The sequence below is a fragment of the Bos taurus genome, chromosome 29, assembly GCF_002263795.3.
Source record: "Bos taurus isolate L1 Dominette 01449 registration number 42190680 breed Hereford chromosome 29, ARS-UCD2.0, whole genome shotgun sequence".
Taxonomy (NCBI): Eukaryota; Metazoa; Chordata; class Mammalia; order Artiodactyla; family Bovidae; genus Bos; species Bos taurus.
The window spans coordinates 28,003,343-28,028,928 of record NC_037356.1 but is presented as its reverse complement, the minus strand read 5'-3'; the positions used below and the strand labels follow the sequence as shown (position 1 = coordinate 28,028,928).

General features: G+C 40.4%; 2 protein-coding genes and 1 pseudogene across 2 annotated transcripts; all 3 read right to left on the bottom strand.

The window, feature by feature from the left end:
- On the bottom strand, positions 907–1,242 carry OR8A13P (olfactory receptor family 8 subfamily A member 13, pseudogene; annotated as a pseudogene).
- OR8A8 (olfactory receptor family 8 subfamily A member 8) lies at positions 8,046–9,105 on the bottom strand. The gene has a single exon (XM_015461192.3). The coding sequence runs from the start codon at positions 9,067–9,069 to the stop codon at positions 8,077–8,079; it is 993 nt and encodes a 330-aa protein (XP_015316678.3). The 5' UTR covers positions 9,070–9,105; the 3' UTR covers positions 8,046–8,076.
- A 13,647-nt stretch (positions 9,106–22,752) lies between these two features.
- OR8A7 (olfactory receptor family 8 subfamily A member 7) lies at positions 22,753–24,133 on the bottom strand. Its single transcript, XM_002699200.7, has one exon. It carries the CDS (start codon positions 23,905–23,907, stop codon positions 22,915–22,917), a length of 993 nt encoding a protein of 330 aa, XP_002699246.6. The 5' UTR covers positions 23,908–24,133; the 3' UTR covers positions 22,753–22,914.
- Between the last annotated feature and the right edge of the window lie 1,453 nt (positions 24,134–25,586).

Genomic DNA, 25,586 nt, shown 5'->3' with positions numbered 1-25,586 from the left:
GGGCTTCCCAGGTGGCTCTAGTGGGAAAGGACCTGCCTGCCAACGCAGGAGACGTAAGACATGGTGTCTAACTGTTGCAAATTGTAATTGAAAGAAGGCATATAACGCATTTAGAAGAGTTGTGTGGCTCAGAGTAGGTGTCCCAAACATGGTAGTGGCTAGCATTATTATTACTGTGACTAAGAAATTCATAGAAAGGGATGAGGTAGAAGTTCTTGGGCAGGAATAAGTAGGGAGGAGTGGAAAAGAGGAGAGGAGGAAGTCTAGGTGAGAAAGACTCTGGGCATCACTTCCTGGTCACTCTGAGATCCACCTCTCTCTGCCTTGTGTACTTCCAAGTGGAAAAAAACTAGGAAGTGGGTTGAGAAATATTTTCTGCGTAGAAGAAGATTAAACAGTGAATGACTCTCAAACTCAGCCAAAATTTAATTTATTGAAAGGTAGTTGATTTACAATATTATATTTGTTTCAGACGGACCACATTTTTATAGGTGACTCTGTTTAAAGTAACTATGTATTAGTGGCCATGCTTATTTATTTTATGCATAGTAGTTATATGCTTAATCCCCTGGCTCTCTTCTCCCCCACCACCCCAAGTAATCACTCTTTTTTCTCTATCTGTGAGTCTGTGAAACTTGAAAAAAAATTATATTAAATTACAATTTAGCTAGTAGAGTTTACCTAAGGACTCAGGATAGAAAAAGGCTCCTGAAATAAGGAAAATAAACATAATATCAGCTGATTTTAAATAGAGATGAGAGAAGAGAGAGGGCAAGAAGGAGGAGGGAAGGAGGCAGGAGAAGTCACCCAGCCATGTAGAGAAGGGACTGTTTCCTTTCCCTGGTGGGCAAGGATTCAGAGGGCTTCCCTCTGGGATTCATAACAACTTATTCTTAAATTTGAGCAAGAACGATGATACGTGCCTGAAAATAATTTTCCCCTTGGAGTTTTCTGGATGGCCACATTTACCTCCTTATTCCTCAAGCTGTAGATCAGGGGGTTCAGTATGGGGACCCCTGTGGTGTAAAACCCGGAGGCCATGTTCTCCTGGGCCAGGGAACTGGCTGTGGAGGGTTTTAAGTACATGAAGGCAATAATTCCATAGAAAATCCCCATGGCTGCAAAGTGGGAGCTGCAGGTGCTGAAGGCTTTGGACCTTCCCTCTGTGGTGCTGCTGTGGAGGATACTGGACAGGATGAAGGCACAGGAAATTAGGCCTGTTAGGTTTAGGATTTTATTTTATCATGACTCTGCCCCTCCTACTGTTTCTTTGCAGCTTCTCCTTTGTCTCTGGATGAGGGGTATCTTTTTTTGGAGAGTGCCAGTGTCTTTCTGCCGATGGTTGTTGAACAATAAGTTGATTTTGGTGCTCTGGCAGGAGAAGGTGAGTGGGACCTCACAGGGTAAAGCTGGCTCTGTGTGCCTCTCCCTCTTCTGGTGCTGCCTAACTGGTGCGGGAAGTTCTAATAGTTAAATGTGCTAAATTGCTTTAGTTGTGTCTGGCTTTTTGTGATCTATGAGCTGTGGCCCACCAGTTCCTCGTCCATGGGACTCCCAAGAATCCTGCAGAGGGTTGCCATTTCCTACTCCAGGGAATCTTCCTAACCCAGGGATCAAACCTGTGTCTCTTGGGTCTCGCACACTGGCAGGCGGGTTCTTTCCCACGAGCTCCGAGGGGAGCTAGAAGTTAAATAAGTCATCCCAAAGCATAAAACCAGCAAGACACAGATCTGGGTTTAAACTCATGACTTCTGACCACCAGTCTGTTTTGTTTTCATACAATTATGTTGCTGTGTGTGTAGTAAATGTCATCTTGTGCCTAGTACTTGTTATTATGTTTTTATTATTTTATTATTATGTTATTATTATTAAGCAAACTTAATTTACTGAATTTTTGGACACAGGATCAATTCTATTGCCAATTTCAGGTGCATTAAAGAAAAATAACTAAACCAATAAACGTGCATTGTAGAAAATCAGACATATAAATGACAAAAATATAATCTCCCTTTCTTTTTCCTTGGAGACTAAAACCTTTCCTTTTAGAGTTTTTACTATGCATGTATGTCTTTCCTGTGATAAGCATGGATTTATCTTTTAAAAAACATTTTACAACTTGCTTTTTAAACTGTAGTACTTTAAAATATATTGTCATTTGATTCCCATAAAATAGTAGCTCTGGCACTCACTGTATTTCTTTTTCTTTGTGTGAGAGCCTTTAAATCCTTAGGATGGGGTGTGAAGACAAGAAAATCTGCATTGCACTGTGATTATTACACGTTAAATTATTGATCCTTAAATTATTAACTTCATAATAAATACTCTCAGAGGTAACTAAGATTTTTGATTATTATTTACATTAAATGAAAAAGAAATATTTCCTGTAGTTAGAAATAGTATATTAAAAACATCTTACATAGCCCTTTTACTCAATTTCCACCTCTTGAAACAATAAGAAACATGGAAAATCCACCTAGGGTATATCATTACCAGAAATCAAAGTGCTTTACAGGTCAGTACAGTGGGATCACCACTGACTTAGTGCAGTGAAGATAGGAAAACCTAGACAGCACAGATTTGCTTATTTTCTCTCATAGTTATCTAATATCATAAAATAGTAAAACATGAGCCTGTACTTGATGGTAGTCACTGCAATTATTACTCCAGTTCTAGCAGACCATCAGAGGCTTAGGATTGCTGCCCATAAGAACGTAGGACACAAGAAAAAACCCTTACCTTAGAGATGAAGGTAAACATGATTGCAAATAGCTTGTATTAGAAACAAGAGTTCATGAAAGAAATGTTTTTCTCACACAGTTGCTTTAAATTGTAATCAAATACCTGTGCTGACAAAAAATGGAACACGCTCTCCTGGAAATTTTAGGATATGCCTCGGTTTCAACAGTCAGGAAATAAATCATAGGAAATGAGAAGACCACACAGGCTTATGAAGTGGAATATGGTCACTGAGATGGGGAGACTTGGAGACCTGTTTAAATATGTGAGTATATGGATAAAGGTTCTCCTGGGATGGAGTCACTTCAGAGACTGGAGTCCTTAGAAAAGGATCAATCAGGACCCTGGTTTTTGTGTTTTTGTGTCCCAAGTGTGTTAATTTTCTTTTTACTGAGGAAGTCAACTTGCCGCTTGAGAAACTATAATCTAATGCATCCTTTCAAATATTTTACACCCACAAATCCATCATCATCATCATTAACATAATTAACATCATCATCATTAACATCAATATCACCACTTCCACCAGCATCACCACAAACACCCACAACCATCTTGGTCATTACCACTGACACCATCATCAGTCACTACCAGTATTACGGTTTTTACTCATCATTAGTTATTCACTGTATGGATGTGAGAGTTGGATTATAAAGAAAGCTGAGCCCCGAAGAACTGATGCTTTTGAACTGTAGTGTTGGAGAAGACTCTTGAGCGTCTCTTGGACTGCAAGGAGATCCAACCAGTCCATCCTAAAGGAGATCAGTCCTGGGTGTTCATTGAAAGGACTGATGTTGAAGCTGAATCTCCAATACTTTGGCCACCTGATGCAAAGAGCTGACTCGTTTGAAAAGACTCTGATGCTGGGAAAGATTGAAGGCAGGAGGAGAAGGGGATGACAGCGGATGAGATGGCTGGATGGCATCACCAACTCGATCTACGTGGGTTTGGGTGGACTCCTGGAGTTTGTGATGGACAGGGAGGCCTGGCATGCTGCATTTCATGGGATTTCAAAGAGTTGGATGTGACTGAGAGACTGAATTGAACTGATTAGGCATATCAGCTAGGCTTTAAGTTTTTATTTTAAAGTGTCTTCAAACAGATGCAAATATTTTAATAAAAAACTTATAATTTCAGTAAAGAAATGCCAGTTTATAAGGAATGCTGAAGTTTTCACTTTGCTCCTGCACCTTTAGATGAGTAGTGTTAGGATTACAGAAGGTTGAGGGGCATAGGAAGGTAGACTTTTAAGGACTCTTCATGAGCATTTTGTCATTCATAAGGGAAATATGTTTAAAAGAATATGTACTTTTCAAGAATACATTCATTCATGAAAATGTTGCTAATTCAGATTGTAAATTAAACTTTTTCTCGAGATAATTGTACAATATATTCAAATGGAGGTACAGGAATTAATATATTGATAGCTGCTATGTATCCTTTAAATAGTTAACCCAATGGTAGCATTTTACACAATTATAGTACAATATCATATGTGGAATATTGCATGTTGCCATAGAGGGTCCACTGAACTCTGAAATGGTGTCTCAAGGTCAAAAGTGGATTACAGGGGCTCATTGCTTCTGCGTTAGTCCTTGTTTCTAGTTCTTTAAGAAAGAACTAAAAAAATCTATATGCCATGGTTCTTAATTTTATGAGGATATGTTTTGATATTCATTCTTCATTTTTTTAGGTATGATTTTTTTCAATACTTCATCTCAAATATCTAATTCACAGTAAGCAAATTTCCTTGCATTACTGTTTTCACTATTCTCTCCCATGCTTTGGTTTTCTCCTTTGTGGCTCCTACTCACAATAGATTAGATGTTCACTGCTCTTGGAAAATTACTAAACTATCTCTTTGTAAAGTCTTTTGGCAGTTTCTTATGAACTTGTGTATGGTCAAACAATTCCACTGCTAGATATGCATCCAAGCTAAATGAAAAAATATCATTAGAGTTCTTTACATGGATGCTTGTCTCTGGTTTATTCATCAGCCCAAACTGGAAATAGCCAACTTTCCAGCAAGAGGTGAGGAAACAAATTTGTGGATATATTCAGGCAATGGATGACTAGCAACCAACAAAAAGTGTAGTTTTGATGCAAACAAAACTATGGATATAAAAACTGGCTCTTCTCCGGAGATCCTGTGCACTAAACCCTTAGAGGCCCAGGTTAGGTGTACCTGCCTGTCCTAGGGGCACAGGACAGGGAAGGTCAGGACACAGGGGAGCTCGGATTAATATTGGCAGGCACATGTCTCTCTGCTCCTCTTCCCCACAAAGATTGGTAGAGCAACAAGTCTCATTCTTGCTCTGAATTTCAGGATCTCATAGAAGTAGGACATGCTGGTGAACACTTCCAGGACACGTCCAGTCTTTGTCTTCCAGAAGGTACTCAGCCTGTGGGATAGCAGGCTCTCCAAAGAGCTCCCAAACTGGGTTGGGAGGTCTCTGGGTTGCTCTTGACTTGAGACATGCTTTGTAATCACGTCTGTTTCCTTGCGACACCACGGACTGTTGTCTGCCAGGCTCCCCTGTCCCTGGGATTTTTCAGGCAAGATTACTGGAGTCAGTGGCCATTTCCTCATCCAGGGGATCTTTCCAACCCAGGGATCAAACCCAGGTCTTCTGTATTGGCAGGTGGATTCTTTACCACTGAGCTGTCTGTGGAGCTCCTCCTTCTTAATACACCAACCAAAAGAAACTGGAAGGAAAAAAAAAAAACAAGTTTAAATACTTGAGTATTTTGTAGAGGAAAGAGGGAGGGTACATTTTCACTTCACTAGGAAGATAATTCAGGGGCCTGTGACTCCTCTCAGGAGTGAGAACAGTGCTCCCCAGTGTGGAATGCCCTCCTCCCTAGGATAAGTTGTTAGAGTACATAGTTGGGAATGGATCTTTCCATATGCATTCCACCCTTGTTCTAATCAGGTGAAAAGCTGAAAACTACATATCCCAGTGTCCCCTCTAGCTAGAGCCATGGATATGAATTAGTTCCCACTAATTTTTAAATGCATTTTTGGTGAGATTTGAAGGTGGGAGTGAGGTGGTTCTCACTCTTTAGTGTATATTGGAATCACCAGGAGATCTATTGCAACACAGATTACTGAACCCCACCCGGTAACTTTGTAGGTGTGGAGCAGGGATCCCAAATTTGCATCTCTAACAAGCTTCCAGGTGATGTTCGAACCCAAGGTTCAGCTGTTTACTGATTTTTTGAGTGGCTTTTATGAGAGGCTTTATTTGTGGTGGCAGTGGTCACAGTAGCAGCAGGGAGTCACATCAACTCTGAAGTCACTTTGGGGGCATCCTCAACTTTTCTTTAGTCTAAATCAGCTCTAACAAAATCATTCACTGTATTTATTCCCTTTTGCTGCAGAAAAGTAGAGTTATATGTTTATCATTATAAGTCAGTGATTGATAAAACAGAATACCAAAAAATCGCTAGACATGAGAAAATGTTACACATCCACGGCACCGTGTCAGGCTGCTGAGTCTGAAACACGTATGCTTGATATTGTTACAAAGAAAGGGGAGTGGGGGGAAAGTTTGTCCTATTGCCACTGGATTTACTGAGCAACCTTGGCAGTAGATCTCTGTGTTAATTAAGCAGAAAGCGATTTGGCGGCAATTTATAATCTGGACGACCAATCATCCTGGTTTGTCTAGATCTGAGTGGTTTCCCCAGGTGGGGCTTCTAGTGTGAAACATGGTGAAGTGCCAGGAAACCTGGTGAGCTGGTCACTCTGTTTCTTTATTTATTCTGAAAAAGTTGCCTATAAATGTGAGGAGACTAGGGCAGATGATAAACGGTGGCGATCTGAGGAACTGATTTTGGGAGGCATTTGAAATTGGAAGAGCACAATTCGGGCAGGTGTGATTGACTGTTCAAAGGAGGTGCCAGGTTAAAACAAAGGGGACATTTGAGAGACAAGAGTGTGGGCTCCAAAGTCACTTAGACGTGGGCTTGATTCCCAGTGTCTTTGTTCACCAGATGTGTGACTTCAGCAAGTGACTAAACTGCATTTCCGTAGTGAAATGGGGGAAAACAGTAGTCCCTAACTGTGTGAGGTGTAATTGAAATAATGCACATAAAGTGTTAGAAGAATTTCAGGGCTCAGGTAAACGTTGAAAAACATGTTATTGGCTGACATCATTATTATTGTTACTCACTTACATGAAGGGATCAAGTAGGAGTCCTTATATAGAGATTAGAGAGGAGTGAAGGAGAGAAGAGGAAGATGTTTAGATGAGGAAGGTTCTGGACATCACTTGCTGGAGACTTTCATTCCACTCTCTGCCTTGTGTACACCCAAGTGCAGAAAGTATATTGTAAATTAAGTAATATTTTCTACATAGAAATTAATAAAAAGGTGGATTTCAAACTCACTGTTGAAAGTTTAATGTTTTATTGAGGTGTAATTGATATACAATATTATACTAGTTTTGGATATAGAACATACTTATTCAATATTATTTATAGTATACTCCATTTACAGTTAGAGAACTAAACTTCATTCACGGTAAAAGAAGTGACTCATTGGAAAAGACTCTGATGCTGGGAAAGATTGAAGACAGGAGGAGAAGGGGATGACAGAGGATAACATGGTTGGATGTAATCACTGACACGATGGACATGAGTTTGAGCAAGCTCCAGGAGTTGGTGATGGACAGGGAAGCCTGGCATGCTGCAGTCCATGGGGTCTCAGACTCGGACACAATTGAGTGACTGAACTGAATTTACAGTTAAGCAGACATAAAAGATGTGTGTTTGATCCCTGCATCAGAAAGATCATCTGGGGGAGGAAATGGGAACCCACTCTAATATTCTTGCCTGGGAAACCCCATGGAGAGAGGAACCTGGAGGGCCACAGTCCATATGGTTACAAGGAGTTGGTCATGACTGAAGCGACTTAGTATGCAGAGAACTAAGAAATAATGGCTATATTTCCATGTGTTGTACATTACATCCCTGTTGCCTATTCATTTTATATAGAGTGAGAGTGGTCTGTGTCTCTCAATCCCCTCCTCTTACCTTGCCCATCCCTGCTTTCCTCTACTCAATGGTAAACACTACTTTCTCTATGTGTGAGTCTGTGAATGTTTAAAGCTTTGTTAAAATCCAGTTAAGATAGTGGGATTTATTAAGGGAATCAGGATATAGCATATGCTTCCCAAACGAGGGAAAAGATAAAGAAATCAGAGGAGAGGGTGGATGGGAAGGAAGAGGCAAGGAGGCAGGCGCAGTCTCCCAGCCATCCAAAGAAGGGACAGCTTCCCATCCGGGTGTGCAAGCATTCTTAGGGCTTCAGTCTGGGATTCATAACAACTTTTAAAACTAAGAAAGAGTAATAACATTTGCCTTAAAACATTTTCCTCTCAGGGTTTTCTGCATGGCAGCCTTTACGTCCTTATTTCTCAAGCTGTAGATCAGGGGGTTCAGCATGGGGATCACTGCAGTGTAGAACACGGAGGCCACATTCTCCTGGGCCAGGGAACTGGCCGTGGAGGGTTTCAAGTATATGAAAGCAGTTGTTCCACAGAACATCCCCATGGCTGCAAAGTGGGAGCTGCAGGTGCTGAAAGCTTTGGACATTCCCTCCGTGGTTCTGATGCGGAAGATACTGGACAGGATGAAGGCATAGGAAACAAGGATTGTTAAGCTGGTGACTATGATGTCAAATACAGCCAAAGAGAATACTATCATGTCAATATGATAGGTGCTAAAGCAGGAGAGTTTTATAAGGGCAAGTATGTCACAGTAATAATGATGGATGAGTGTCTCACAATAGGACAGTTTTGACAAGATGATAGTCTCTATGTTTGAGCCAATGACTGACATGACATAGACCCCGGCCAATAGCAGGAAGCAGGCTCGTTGAGACATGATGATGTTGTAAAACAGAGGTCTGCAGATGGCAACGTAGCGGTCATAGGCCATCACTGTCAGTGTGTAACTCTCAGTAACGACAAATAGAAGGAAGAAGTAGAGCTGGGCCATGCACCCTGCATAGGAGATGGTGTTCTTCCCTGACACAAAGTTCACCAGCATCTTAGGGGTAGTGACAGAGGAGTAGCAGAGATCCACAAAGGACAGGTTGCTGAGGAAATAGTACATGGGGGTGTGAAGCTGAGCGTTCAGACAAATCAGGGCTATCATGCCCAGGTTCCCTACCATAGTGACTGAGTAGATCCCAAGGAAGAGGAAGAAGAGGGGGAGCTGGAGCTCTGGTTGACTTGTTAAACCTCCGAGAATGAACTCTGTCACTGTAGAGTGATTTTCTGCAGCCATTCTCCTTGGGGGACCTGTGTGATGAGAGAAGAACTGCATGAATGGCTGCTTCTTGCACTGCTTGGTGAAGCTAGTTTTGAGACTCTGGGCCAGCTATGCGATCCTGATGTCTTTCCTGATGAATATTCCCTCATCCTGCTGTTTGTTTTGGGAGGAAGACAAGACCCTGAGTATTTCAAAGATGAGCCCCAAAGGGGGCAAGATCTGGAGCTGCTGTCACTTTCGTGGTTCTGAAACAGCCTAGCACAGTGGGTCTTAAAGTGCAGTTCCTGGGCCAGCATCATTGGCATTACATGAAGATGTCAGACATGCAGATTCTCAGGCCTCTCCCCAGACTTACCAAGTCAGGAACTCTGGGATGGGGCCCAGTGATCTGTGTACCACACTGTCTCCAGATGAGACTGAAGAAGGTTCAAGTTTGCGAATCTCAATCCTGTAGGTAATAAGCACTAGAGTTAATATCAGAGATATATTTTGTTTCAGAATTGAAATTCTTGTATCATTTATGCAAGTCCTAAATATTGACTGAATGTGAACATCCAGTAACCGATCTCAGATTGATGAAGTGTCAGGGGGATATATTAGCTACAACAGTATTATTGAGTTTCAAGTCAATTTCTGTGTCTGAAAGATGAAGAGATGAATGATAACAATTTCTAAGGTGGTTGTAGAAATAGTATGGGATGATGCAGTTAGAATCTTTTTTTCAAGATGCTATTTCTTACACAAATGTGAGTTGTCAGTAGATGTCTGGAATGTTTTCCTAGTGTTTCACTGGCCTCAGGCCCTACGGCAGTATACATTGGCTGTATATTATAATCACTTGCAACATTTAAAAAGTGTTGATATCTATGCTCCACCCAGAGAGATTCTAATTAATTCCTCTCTGGTGAAGCCTGGGCCCTGACATATAGGTTATTCCAGGGTAAATGCTCACCAGCTACTTTTATTATTGTTCTTGTTTTCATTTTTTGATCATGATGTCAAACCCTCATCTCCCTAATGACAAAGTACTTAAGTTACAGACATGTCCTAAGAAGCATGGATCATCATTGCTGGATATGATACCTATAGATATCCCTTCTCTGACAGGTATTCTTTAAGTTAAAGTCTTAAATTTGCACTATTTTAATTGGTTACTTATACAGTTACTAACTTTTGTATACTGCTCTTTAAGAGTCATTCTCATTAACTCCTCTAAAGAATACTGCATATAAGGAAAAATGTGTTAAGAGTAGAATTTTCATTCGAATGTTTATATGGAGAAAACTGAAGTGCCAGACACTAGTGACTTTCCAGAGACTTTCTAATTATGAAGAACTTGAAACTGAAACTGCTTTCTTTTGATCATGAACGCTTCCCTTGGCCGAAGTGTGTAGCCTTACAAATTCACGAACCTAGAGGTCTAAGCAATGTTGTGGTTGAATGTGTTTTATGTTTGATGTCTGACGTGCATAGCATATGAAAAGGGGAATGCTATATTATTTTCCTATTCTCTAGGAACCAGAAGCTCTAAAATTTAAATAAGTTATCAAAAAGCGTAAAAGTAGGAAGACACAGAACTGGGTCTGACTAAACCCTAGGACTTCTGTCTACCAGTTTGTTATTTGTCCACTAAACTATGTTACCTTGTTCTAGATTATCTTCCTTGTAGCTACTGCTGCTGCTGCTAAGTCGCTTCAGTCATGTCCGACTCTGTTCGACCCCATAGATGGCAGCCCACCAGGCTCCCCCATCCCTGGGATTCTCCAGGCAAGAACACTGGAGTGGGTTGCCATTGCCTTCTCCAATGCATGAAAGTGAAAAGTGAAAGTGAAAAGTGAAAGTGAAGTCGCTCACTCATGCCCGACTCTTAGCAACCCCATGACTGCAGCCCACCAGGCTCCTCCGTCCATGGGATTTTCCAGGCAAGAGTACTGGAGTGGGGTGTCATTGCCTTCTCTGCTTCTTTGTAGCAGTTTATTATTATTTAGTGAAGTTAACTTATTGAATTTTTGGACAAAGATGATAGATTTTATGGCTAATTTAAGATGCATTAAAGAAAAATTATCAGGACTTCCCTGGTGGTCCAGTGGTTAAGAATCTGTCTGCCAGTGCAGGCGACATGAGTTTGATCCCTGGTCTGGGAAGATCCCACATGCCACAGAGCAACTAAGCCCGTGCGCCACAACTACTAAGCTTGAGCTCTGCAGCTACTGAAGCCTGTGCCCTAGATCCCGTGCTGTGCAACAAGATCAGCCGCTGTCATGAGAAGCCCACGCACAGAACTAGAGAGCAGCCTTTACTTGACGCAACTAGAGGAAGCCTTGTGCAACTCCAAAGACCCAGTGCAGGCAAAAATAAATAAACTAATTAATTAATTTAAGAAATAAAAAAGAAAAATTACCAAGCCAGTATATGTGCATTGCAGAAAATCAGGAATACAAATAAGCAAAAATAAAATAACCTTCTGGCTCCTTGGAGACAAGCAATAGTCATTACTATTGTTTTAGGTGTTTTTCAATGTTTCGGTGCATATATGCATCCCCGATTCAATGGACATGAATTTGAGCAAACTCTGGGAGATGATGAGGGACAGGGGGGCCTGGCTTGCATGGCATCCACGGGTTTGCCAAGAGTCGGACACGACTTGGTGACTGAATATCAACAAAAATATGTTATCTAGGTGTCTCTGGTGGCTCAGATGGTAAAGTATCTGCTTGCAATGCAGAAGACCCAAGGTTCCATCCCTGGGTTGGGAAGATCCCCTGGAGGTGGGCATGGCAACTGACTCCAACATTCTTGCCTGGAGAATCCCATGGACAGAGGAGCCTGGTAGGCTACAGTCTGCAGGGTCCCAAAGAGTCCAACATTGCTGAGCATGTCATTTCACTTTCACATATGTATCTATATATGTATAAGCATACATGTATTTTAAATAATTTTTGTAACCTGCTTTTTAAATGTATCACTTTATAATGCCTTGTCTCATTCCTATAATAATAGTAACTTCAGCACTAACTATATATTTTTTTCTAGTGTAAAAATCCAGCATGAAGACAAGAAAATCTGAGTTTCACTATAAACTATACATGTTAAATTACTGACGGTTAAATTGCTAATTTTATAATAATTGCTATCAGAGGTAACTAAGATTTTTTGAGTATTATTTCTGTTAATTGTAAAAATGAAAAAATTCTTGCAGGGAGCAACAATAGATTAAAAATATCTTACAAATTCCCTTCAACTCAAATTCTGCCTCTTAAAACTTAATAAACATAGACAATCCACCTAGAATACACCATTGCCAGAAATCACAGGGCCATACGGACTGAAAAGTATTTACTTCGTGAGGTGCAGATGGGAAAATCCTAGACAGCATTGACTTAATTATTGATTCCCACAATCATCTAACAATATAAAATAGGAAAACATGATCCCATATTTGATATCAGTCACTACAGTTCCTACCTCCAGTTCTACCAGACCGTCAGAGGCTCAGGATTGCTGCCCACAAGAACACAGCACACAAAGAAAAACCACCTGGAGATGAAGGTAAACACAGGGTTGGAGATAGCTTGCATCAGACACAAGAGGTGATGAAAGAAATATTTTTCTCATAGAATTGTTTTTTATAAAATTAATTCCTTTATTTTAATTGGAAGCTAATTACTTTACAATATTGTAGTGGTTCTTGCCATCATAGAATTGTTTAAATTGTAATTAAATACCTCTGCTGATGTGCAGCTGTACACAGTCTCCTGGAAGTATTTGGAAACGCCTCGATTTTGACAGTTAGGAAATCAATATTGGTAAATGAGAGAAACATATAGATTTACATCTAATCCTAAAGTTACTCAAAGGGGCCAGCCCCATCATGAAAAAAGGGTCCATGAGGTTGGGAGATGTGTGGGTGTGTTTATATGTATATGAGCAGAACTTCTCCTGGGAGGCAGTCACTTCAGAGACTGTGGGCCTTCGCAAAGGACAATTAGAGTTTTGATTTACACTTGGGCTGCGAATTATGTTCTTGGGTCCCAAGTGAGTTAATTTTCCTTTTATTGGGGAAGTCAACTTGCTGTTTGAGAAACTACAGTCTAATGCCTCCTTTCAAGTAATTTAGCGTCAATGAGTCCATCACCATCCACAGTATCATCATTACAAGCAGCGCCACCAGCCCCACAACCCCCGCGGTTATTATTATCAACACCATCGTCAGTCACTGTCATTATGGCTGTTACTCATCATTAGTTATTCACGATCACGCATAACCAATTATGATTAAAAGGCTTATTTGAAAGGATTTAAAGAATAGAGTTGACTGTTTTAATAAAACTGTGTAATTTCACTAAAGGAACGTTAATTCATAAGGAGTGCTAAACTTGTCACCTTGATGTTGGACCTGTAGATTGACTGTGTAGAATGGGAGGAGGTTGAGGGCATAAGAAGGTAGATTTGTAAGAATTCTTCACTTGTATATTCTCATTCATAAGGAAAATATGCTGATAAGAATGTGCCCTTTTCAAGACTACATTCAGTAATATATTATCTGTGAAAATGCTGCTAGTGAAGATTTTTAAATTAAACTTTTTATTTTGAGTTAATTGTAGATTCACATAGGGGTACAAGAAATAATAGAGAGAGATCCTGTGTACCCCTAAGCAGTTTCCCCCACTGGGGACAATTTGCAGAATTATAATACAATATCACACCCAGGATGTCCTTGGAATTTGCCAAGCAAGAATACTGATGTGGGTAGCCATTCCCTTCTCCAGGGGATCTTCCTGACCCAGGGACCGAGCCCTCATCTTCCACATTGCAGGAAGATTCTTTTCCCTTTGAGCCACTGGGGAAGCCCCACATATCGATTGATCTTCTTCAGATTTCCCCATTCTTATTTATACTCATTTGTGTGTATGTAAATTAACCTCAAAGCAATTTTATCACATGCACAGATTGTGTATCCATCACCACAGTTCATATAGAAACGTTTACCTCACCTTCATTTTCTAATTTTCAAAATAATAATTTAGTTTCTGATTATCTACCAAAGAAAGTTAGTTATTTTTCTTTAGTATCTTAACCATATTTAGTATCCTATTTTAACCATATTTTATGTGTGTTTCAGTTCATTGCAATCATTGTCCTTATATAGCTTAACATATTCTTGCCTGGAGAATCCCATGGGTAGAGAAGCCTGGCTACACTGCATGGGTTGCAAAGAGTCAGACCCAACTGGGTGACTAACACTTTCACTATGTACCCGCTAGAGATGCTAACACTTGAAAATGGGACAATATCGTTTTGTTGAGAATGCAGAGCAAGTGCTTCTCCTTGCTTCTTATATAGTACTTCTTACACAGTGCTACTCCACTTCTTATACAGTGCTAATGGAAAATAAAATCAAACAACTTTTTTGTAGGATTGTTTGGTAGTTTCTTTTAAACTTGCCTATGGCCAAACAATTCTTAGATATTTATCTAAGGTAAATGAAAACATAGGTTCAGAAAGAGTTCTGTACATGAATTCTTATATATCCTTTATTCACAGTAACTCAAACTGGAAACTACCAACTGTCCATCAACAGGTAAGAAACAATTTGTGGATATATAGAAGCGATGGATTACTACTAATAAAAAAGAAATATATTATTGATACACGCAACAATATGAAAGACTTCAAAAGCATTGTGCTGGGCAAAACCTATCAGACACCGTAGGGTCCGTATTGTGTATTCTGATCAGGGAAAACTAATAAATTGTTATAGAAAGTAAGTCAGTGGCTGTGTGAATTTAGGGATAGAGGGGAGATTCCATACTTTGGAGTTGTGACTTAGCTCCATTTCTTTTATTTGTAAAAGGTATGTATGTATGTATATGTATATATATGATCTCACATTCTGTGATTATTGATTGATTTTGGGTGTTAAGATGCACTGTTTTTTTTTGTTTAAAGGACCCATTTTTCTGTAGTATAACTGACATAATGAGTACAGTATTATTAGTCTGAGACAAGCATACACCAGTGAGGGCTTCCCAGGTGGCTCTAGTGGTAAAGGACCTGCCTGCCAACGCAGGAGACGTAAGACATGGTGTCTAACTGTTGCAAATTGTAATTGAAAGAAGGCATATAACGCATTTAGAAGAGTTGTGTGGCTCAAATAGGTGCCCCAAACATGGTAGTGGCTAGCATTATTATTACTGTGATTAAGAAATTCATAGAAAGGGGTGAGGTAGAAGTTCTTGGGCAGGAATAAGTAGGGAGGAGTGGAAAAGAGGAGAGGAGGAAGTCCAGGTGAGAAAGACTCTGGGCATCACTTCCTGGTCACTCTGAGATCCACCTCTCTCTGCCTTGTGTACTTCCAAGTGGAAAAAACTAGGAAGTGGGCTGAGAAATATTTTCTACATAGAAGAAAATTAAACAGTGAATGACTCTCGAACTCAGCTAAAATTTAATTTATTGAAAGGTAGTTGATTTACAATATTATATTTGTTTCAGATGGACCACATTTTTATAGGTGACTCTGTTTAAAGTAACTATATATTAGTGGCCATGCTTATTTATTTTATGCATAGTAGTTATATGCTTAATCCCCTGGCTCTCTTCTACCCCACCACCCCAAGTAATCACTCTTTTTTCTCTATCTGTGAGTCTGTGAAACTTGAAAAAAAATTATATTGAATTACAATTTAGCTAGTAGAGTTTACCAAAGGACTCAGGATAGAGAAAAGGCTTCTGAAATAAGGAAAATAAAGATAATATCAGCTGGTTTTAAATAGAGATGAGAGAAGAGAGAGGGCAAGAAGGAGGAGGTAAGAAGGCAGGAGAAGTCATCCAGCCATGCAGAGAAGGGACTGTTTCCTTTCCCTGGTGGGCAAGGATTCAGAGGGCTTCCCTCGGGGGTTCATAAGAACTTATTCTTAAATTTGAGCAAGAACGATGACATGCGCCTGAAAATAATTTTCCCCTTGGAGTTTTCTGGGTGGCCACATTTACCTCCTTAAACCTCAAGCTGTAGATCAGGAGGTTCAGTATGGGGATCCCTGTGGTGTACAACCCTGAGGCCATGTTCTCCTGGGCCAGGGAACTGGCTGTGGAGGGTTTTAAGTACATGAAGGCAATAATTCCATAGAAAATCCCCTTGACTGCAAAGTGGGAGCTGCAAGTGCTGAAGGCTTTGGAACTTTCCTCTGTGGTGCTGCTGTGGAGGATACTGGACAGGATGAAGGCACAGGAAATTAGCCCTGTTAGGTTTAGGATTTTATTTTATCATGATTGTGCCCCTCCTACTGTTTCTTTGCAGCTTCTCCTTTGTCTCTGGATGAGGGGTATCTTTTTTTGGAGAGTTCCAGTGTATTCCTGCCAATGGTTGTTGAACAACTTATTTTCTCCCATAGTTATCTAATATCATAAAATAGTAAAACATGAGCCTATAGTTGATATTAGTCATTACAATTACTACTCCAGTTCTAGCAGACCATCAGAGGCTTAGGATTGCTGCCCATAAGAACGTGGGACACAAGAAAAAACCCTTACCTTAGAGATGAAGGTAAACATGATTGCAAACAGCTTGTATTAGAAACAAGTGTTCATGAAAGAAATGTTTTTCTCACACAGTTGCTTTAAATTGTAATCAAATACCTGTGCTGATGAAAAGTGGAACACGCTCTCCTGGAAATTTTAGGATATGCCTCGGTTTCAACAGTCAGGAAATAAATCATAGGAAATCAGAAGACCACACAAGCTTATGAAGTGGAATATGGTCACTGAGATGGGGAGACTTGGAGACCTGTTTAAATATGTGGGTATATGAATAAAGGTTCTCCTGGGATGGAGTCACTTCGGAGACTGGAGTCCTTAGAAAAAGAGCAATTAGGACCCTGGTTTTTGTGTTTTTGTGTCCCAAGTGTCCCAAGGATGTTAATTTTCCTTTTACTGGGGAAGTCAACTTGCTTCTTGAGAAACTATAATCTAATGCATCCTTTCAAATATTTTACACCCACAAATCCATCATCATCATCATTAACATAATTAACATCATCATCATTAACATCAACATCACCACTTCCACCAGCATCACCACAAACACCCACAACCATCTTGGTCATTACCATCGACACCATCATTAGTCACTACCAGTATTACAGCTTTTACTTATCATTAGTTATTCACTGTATGGATGTGAGAGTTGGACTATAAAGAAAGCTGAGTGCTGAAGAACTGATACTTTTGAGGTGTGGTGTTGGAGAAGACTATTGAGAGTCCCTTGGACTGCAAGGAGATCCAACCAGTCCATCCTAAAGGAGATCAGTCCTGGGTGTTCATTGGAGGGACTGATTTTGAAGCTGAAACTCCAATACTTTGGCCACCTGATGTGAAGAGCTGACTCATTTGAAAAGACCCTGATGCTGGCAAAGATTGAGGGCGGGAGAAGAAGGGGACGACAGAAGATGAGATGGTTGGATGGCATCACCGGCTCAATGGACATGAGTTTGGGTAAACTCCGTGAGTTGGTGATGGACAGGGAGGCGTGGGGTACTGCGGTTCATGGGGTTTCAAAGAGTCGGACACGACTGAGCAACTGAATTGAACTGATTAGGCATATCAGCTAGGCTTTAAGTTTTTATTTTAAAGTGTCTTCAAACAGATGCAAATGTTAATAAAAACTTATAATTTCAGTGAAGCAATGCCAGTTTATAAGGAATGCTGAAGCTTTCACTTTGCTCCCGGACCTTTAGATGAGTAGTGTTTGAATTACAGGAGTTTGAAAGGCATAAGAAGGTCAGCTTTTAAGAACTCTTCATGAACATTTTGTCCTTCATAAGGGAAATATGTTTAAAAGAATATGTACTTTTCAAGAATACATTCATGAAAATGTTGCTAATTCAGATTGTAAATTAAAGTTTTTCTCGAGAAAATTGTACGGTATTTTCACATGGAGGTACAAGAAATAATATATTGATAGCTCCTATGTATCCTTTAAATAGTTAACCCAATGGTAACATTTTACACAATTATAGTACAATATCACATGTGGAATATTCCATGTTGCCATAGAGGGTCCACCAAACTCTGATTTCCTCTGTTTTATTTATCCTCATTTCTAAATGTACTTGAAAGAAATTTTATCACATGCACAGATTGAGTATTCACCAACACAGTTCATATAAAAACACTAGAGTCACCTTCATTTCAAAATAATAATTGGTGTCTTACACTCCAAAGATGAGTTATTTTTCTTTAGTATCTCTATAGTCTCATTAATTTAATCATAGTTTATGCATTTCACTCAATTGCATTTATGCTCATTTTATTGCTCAAAATTTTCTCTCTTTGGTCTGAGGAATTCTCTTCAGTTTGCTTCTTGAGTCTTTTGGACACAGTGCTATTAGTCTCTAATATTAACTCTTATCGGATATGACAAGGTGTTCTGAGCTCCTCTCATCAATTCCATTCTTCAGACCAGAAATCAACCATGTCTTTAAGAGAGTCATTTTCTTTTAGTGGTGAAATGGTGTCTCAAGGTCAGAAGTGGATTCCTACAGGGTCTCATTGCTTCTGGGTTAGTCCCTGTTTCCATTTCTTTAAGAACGAACTAAAAAAATCTATATACCATGGTTCTTAATTTTATGAGGATATGTTTTGATATTCACTCTTCATTTTTTTAGGTATGATTTTTTTCAATACTTCATTTCAAATATCTAATTCACAGTAAGCAAATTTCCTTGCATTACTGTTTTCACTGTTCTCTCCTGTGCTTTGGTTTTCTCCTTTGTGGCTCCTACTCACAATAGATTAGATGTTCACTGCTGTTGGAAAATTACTAAACCATTTCTTAGTAAAATCTTTTGGCAGTTTCTTATGAACTTGTGTATGGTCAAACAATTCCAGTGCTAGATATGCATCCAAGCTAAATGAAAAAATATGATTATAAAGAGTTCTTTACGTGGATGCTTGTCTCTGCTTTATTCATCAGCCCAAACTGGAAATAACCAACTTTCCAGCAAGAGGTGAGGAAACAAATTTGTGGATATATTCAGGCAATGGATGACTAGCAACCAACAAAAAGTGTAGTTTTGAGACACACAAAACTATGGATATAAAAACTGGCTCTTCTCCGGAGATTCTGTGCACTAAACCCTCGGAGGCCCAGGTCAGGTGTACCTGCCTGTCCAAGGGGCACAGGACAGGGAAGGTCAGGACACAGGGGAGCTTGGATTAATATTGGCAGGAACATGTCTCTCTGCTCCTCTCCCCCACAAAGAGTGGTAGAGCAACAAGTCTCATTCTTGCTCTGAACTTCAGGATCTCATAGAAGTAGGACATGCTGGTGAACACTTCCAGGGCACGTCCACTCTTTGTCTTCTAGAAGGTACTCAGCCTGTGGGATAGCAGGCTCTCCAAAGAGCTCCCAAACTGGGTTGGGAGATCTCTGGGTTGCTCTTGACTTAAGACATGCTTTGTAATTGTGTCTGTTTCCTTGTGACCCCACGGACTGTTGTCCTCCAGGCTCCCCTGTCCCTGGGATTCTTCAGACAAGAATACTGGAGTCGGTGGCCATTTCCTCATCCAAGTGATCTTTCCAACCCAGGGATCAAACCCAAGTCTCCTGTATTGGCAGGTGGATTCTTTACCACTGAGCTGTCTGGGAAGCCCTTCCCCCTTAATACACCAACCAAAAGAAACTGGAAGGGGGAAAAAAAAAAACAAGTTTAAATACATGAGTATTTTGTAGAGGAAAAGGAAAGGCCATTTCCACTTCACTAGTAAGATGATACAGGGGCCTGTGACCTCTCACAGGGAGTGAGAACAGTGCTTCCCAGTTTGGAATGCCCTCCTCCCCAGGAAAAGTTGTTAGAGTACATAGTTGGGAATGGCTCTTTCCATATGCATTCTACCCTTGTTCTACTCCAGTAAAAAGCTGAAAATTACATATCCCAACGTCCCCTATAGCTAGAGCCATAGATATGAATTAGTTCCCACTAATTTTTAAATGCATTTTTGGTGAGATTTGAAGGTGGGAGTGAGGTGGTTCTCACTCTTTAGTGTACATTGGAATCACCAGGAGATCTATTGCAGCACAGATTACTGAACCCCACCCGGTAACTTTGTATGTGTGGAGCAGGGATCCCAAATTTGCATCTCTATCAAGCTTCCAGGTGATGTTAGAACCCAAGGTTCAGCTGTTAACTGATTTTTTATTTTTTAAATTTTTATTTATTTATTTATTTATTTTTTTACTTTACAATATTGTATCGGTTTTGCCATACATCAACATGCATCTGCCACGGGTGTACATGCGTTCCCCATTCTGAACCCCCCTCCCACCTCCCTACCTATCCCATCCCTCTGGGTCATCCCAGTGCACCAGCCCCAAGCTTCCTGTATCCTGCATTGAACCTGGACTGGCAATTCATTTCTTATATGATATTATACATGTTTTAATGCCATTCTCCCAAATCATCCCCCCATTCCCTCTCCCACAGAGTCCAAAAGACTGTTCTACACATCTGTGTCTCTTTTGTTGTCTCACATACAAGGCTGTTGTTACCATCTTTCTAAATTTCATATATATGGAAATAGAACTGCCATATGACCCAGCAATCCCATTGCTGGGCATACACACTGAGGAAACCAGAATTGAAAGAGATACGTGCACCCCAATGTTCATTGCAGCACTGTTTATAATAGCCAGGACATGGAAGCAACCTAGATGTCCATCAGCAGATGCATGGATAAGAAAGCTGTGTTTACTGATTTTTGAGTGGCTTTTATGAGAAGTTTTATTTGTGGTGGCGGTGGTCACAGTAGCAGCAGGGAGTTACATTAATTCTGAAGTCACTTTGGGGGCATCCTCAACTTTTCTTTAGTCTAAATCAGCTCTAACAAAATCATTCACTGTATTTATTCCCTTTTGCTGCAGAAAAGTAGAGTTATATGTGTTTCTCATTATAAATCACTGATAAAACAGAATACCAAAAAATCGCTAGACATGAGAAAATGTTATACATCCATTGCGCTGTGTCAGGCTGCTGAGTCTGAAACACGTATCCTTGATATTGTTACAAAGAAAGGGGCATAGGGGGAAAGTTTGTCCTATTGCCACTGGATTTACTGAGCAACGTTGGCAGTAGATCTCTGTGTTAATTAAGCAGAAAGCGATTTGGCAGCAATTTATAATCTGGATGACCAATCATCCTGGTTTGTCTAGATCTGAGTGGTTTCCCCAGGTGGGGCTTCCAGTGTGAAACATGGTGAAGTGCCAGGAAACCTGGTGAGCTGGTCATTCTAATGTTTCCTTATTTATTCTGAAAAAGTTGCCTATAAATGTGAGGAGACTAGGGCAGATGATAAACGGTGGCGATCTGAGGAACTGATTTTAGGAGGCATTTGAAATTGGAAGAGCACAATTCGGGCAGGTGTGATTGACTGTTCAAAGGAGGTGCCAGGTTAAAACAAAGGGGACATTTGAGAGACAAGAATGTGGGCTCCAAAGTCATTTAGACGTGGGCTTGATTCCCAGTGTCTTTGTTCACCAGATGTGTGACTTCAGCAAGTGACTAAACTGCACTTCCACAGTGAAATGGGGAAAACAGTAGTACCTAACTGTGTGAGGTGTAATTGAAATAATGCATATAAAGTATTAGAAGAGTTTCAGAGCTCAGGTAAACGTTGAAAAACATCTTAGTGGCTGACTTCATTATCATTGTTACTTACTCAGTTACATGAAGGGATCAAGTAGGAGTCCTTATATAGAGACCATTAGAGAGAAGTGAAGGAGAGAAGATGAAGATGTCTAGATGAGGAAGGTTCTGGACATCACTTGCTGGAGACTTTCATTCTACCTCTCTCTGCCTTTGTACCCTGAAGTGCAAAAAGTAGATTGTAAATTAAGTAATAATTAATAAAAATGTGAATTCCAAACTCACTGTTGAAAGTTTAATGTTTTATTGAGGTGTAATTGATATACAATATTATACTAGTTTTGGATATAGAACATACTTATTCAATATTATTTATAGTATACTCCATTTACAGTTAGAGAGCTGTAACTTCACTCACAGTAAAAGAAGTGACTCATTGGAAAAGACTCTGATGCTGGGAAAGATTGAAGACAGGAGGAGAAGGGGATGACAGAGGATAACACGGTTGGATGTAATCACAGAGACGATGGACATGAGTTTGAGCAAGCTCCAGGAGTTGGTGATGGACAGGGAAGCCTGGCATGCTGCAGTCCATGGGGTCACAAAGACTCGGACACAATTGAATGACTGAATTGAACTTACAGTTAAGGAGACATAAGAGATGTGTGTTTGATCCCTGCATCAGAAAGATCATCTAGGGGAGGAAATGGCAACCCTCTCTAATATTCTTGCCTGGCAAACCCCATGGAGAGAGGAACCTGGAGGGCTACAGTCCATATGGTTACAAGGAGTTGGTCATGACTGAAGCGACTTAGCATGTAGAGTTACTAAGAAATAATGGCTATATTTCCGTGTGTTGTACATTACATCCCTGTTGCCTATTCGTTTTATATAGAGTGGTCTGTGTCTCTCAATCCCCTCCTCTTACCTTGCCCATCCCTGCTTTCCTCTACTCAATGGTAAACACTACTTTCTCTATGTGTGAGTCTGTGAATGTTTAAAGCTTTGTTAAAATCCAATTAAGATAGTGGGAATTATTAAGGGAATAAGGATATAGCATATGCTTCCCAAATGAGGGAAAAGATGAAGAAATCAGAGGAAAGGTTAGATGGGAAGGAAGAGGCAAGGAGGCAGGCGCAGTCTCCCAGCCATCCAGAGAAGGGACTGCTTCTCATCCCGGGTATGCAAGTATTCTTAGGGCTTCCCTCTGGAATTCATAACAACTTACTTTTTTTTTTTTTTTAACAACTTACTTTTAAAACTAAGAAAGAGTAATAACATTTGCCTTAAAACATTTTCCTCTCAGGGTTTTCTGCATGGCAGCCTTTACATTCTTATTTCTCAAGCTGTAGATCAGGGGGTTCAGCATGGAGATCACTGAAGTGTAGAACACGGAGGCCACATTCTCCTGGGCCAGGGAACTGGCTGTGGAGGGTTTCAAGTATATGAAAGCGGTCGTTCCATAGAACATCCCCATGGCTGCAAAGTGGGAGCCGCCGGTGCTGAAAGCTTTGGACCTTCCCTCTGTGGTTCTGATGCGGAAGATACTGGACAGGATGAAGGCATAGGAAACAAGGATTGTTAAGCTGGTGACTATGATGTCAAATCCAGCCAAAAAGAATACTATCATATCAATATGATAGGTGCTGAAGCAGGAGAGCTTCATAAGGGCAAGTATGTCACAGTAATAATGACTGATGAGTGTCTCACAGTAGGACAGTTTTGACAAGATGATAGTCTCTATGTTTGAGCCAATGACTGACATGACATAGACCCCAGCCAATAGCAGGAAGCAGGCTCGTTGAGACATGATGATGTTGTAAAACAGAGGTCTGCAGATGGCAACGTAGCGGTCATAGGCCATCACTGTCAGTGTGTAACTCTCAGTAACGACAAATAGAAGGAAGAAGTAGAGCTGGGCCATGCACCCTGCATAGGAGATGGTGTTCTTCCCTGAGACAAAGTTCACCAGCATCTTAGGGGTAGTGACAGAGGAGTAGCAGAGATCCACAAAGGACAGGTTGCTGAGGAAATAGTACATGGGGGTGTGAAGCTGAGCATTCAGACAAATCAGGGCTATCATGCCCAGGTTCCCTACCATAGTGACTGAGTAGATCCCAAGGAAGAGGAAGAAGAGGGGGAGCTGGAGCTCTGGTTGACTTGTTAAACCTCCGAGAATGAACTCTGTCACTGTAGAGTGATTTTCTGCAGCCATTCTCCTTGGGGGACCTGTGTGATGAGAGAAGAACTGCATGAATGGCTGCTTCTTGCATTGCTTGGTGAAGCTAGTTTTGAGACTCTGGGCCAGCTGTGCGATCCTGATGTCTTTCCTGATGAATATTCCCTCATCCTGCTGTTTGTTTTGGGAGGAAGACAAGACCCTGAGTATTTCAAAGATGAGCCCCAAAGGGGGCAAGATCTGGAGCTGCTGTCACTTTCGTGGTCAGAAACAGCCTAGCACAGTGGGTCTTAAAGTGCAGTTCCTGGGCCAGCATCATTGGCATTACATGAAGATGTCAGAGATGCAGATTCTCAGGCCTCTCCCCAGACTTACCAAGTCAGGAACTCTGGGATGGGGCCCAGTGATCTGTGTACCACACTGTCTCCAGATGAGACTGAAGAAGGTTCAAGTTTGCGAATCTCAATCCTGTAGGTAATAAGCACTAGAGTTAATATCAGAGATATATTTTGTTTCAGAATTGAAATTCTTCTATCATTTATGCAAGTCCTAAATATTGACTGAATGTGAACATCCAGTAACCGATCTCAGATTGATGAAGTGTCAGGGGGATATATTAGCTACAACAGTATTATTGAGTTTCAAGTCAATTTCTGTGTCTGAAAGATGAAGAGATGAGTGATAACAATCTCTAAGGTGGTTGTAGAAATAATATGGGATAATGCAGTTAGAATCTTTTTTTCAAGATGCCATTTCTTACACAAATGTGAGTTGTCAGTAGATGTCTGGAATGTTTTCCTAGTGTTTCACTGGCCTCAGGCCCTACGGCAGTATACATTGGCTGTATATTATAATCACTTGCAACATTTAAAAAGTGTTGATATCTATGCTCCACCTAGAGAGATTCTAATTAATTCCTCTCTGGTGAAGCCTGGGCCCTGACATATAGGTTATTCCAGGGTGAATGCTCACCAGCTACTTTTATTATTGTTCTTGTTTTCATTTTTTGATCATGATATCAAACCCTCATCTCCCTAATGACAAAGTACTTAAGTTACAGACATGTCCTAAGAAGCACGGATCATCATTGCTGGATATGATACCTATAGATATCCCTTCTCTAACAGGTATTCTTTAAGTTAAAGTCTTAAATTTGCACTATTTTAATTGGTTACTTATACAGTTACTACCTTTTGTATACTGCTCTTCAAGAGTCATTCTCATTAACTCCTCTGAAGAATACTGCATATGAGAAATGTGTTAAGAGTAGAATTTTCATTCGCATGTTTGTATGGAGAAAACTGAAGTGCCAGACACTAGTGACTTTCCAGAGACTTTCTAATTATGAAGAACTTGAAACTGAAACTGCTTTCTTTTGATCATGAATGCTCCCCTTGGCCGAAGTGTGTAGCCTTACAAATCCATGCACCTAGAGGTCTAAGCAATGTTGTGGTTGAATGTGTTTTATATTTGATGTCTTACATTGTGCATAGTGTATGAAAAGGGGAATGCTATATTATTTTCCTATTCTCTAGGAAACAGAAGCTCTAAAATTTAAATAAGTTATCAAAAAGCGTAAAAGTAGGAAGACACAGAACTGGGTCTGACTAAACCCTAGGACTTCTGTCTACCAGTTTGTTATTTGTCCACTAAACTCTGTTACCTTGTTCTAGATTATCTTCCTTGTAGCTACTGCTGCTGCTGCTAAGTCGCTTCAGTCGTGTCCGACTCTGTGCGACCCCATAGACGGCAGC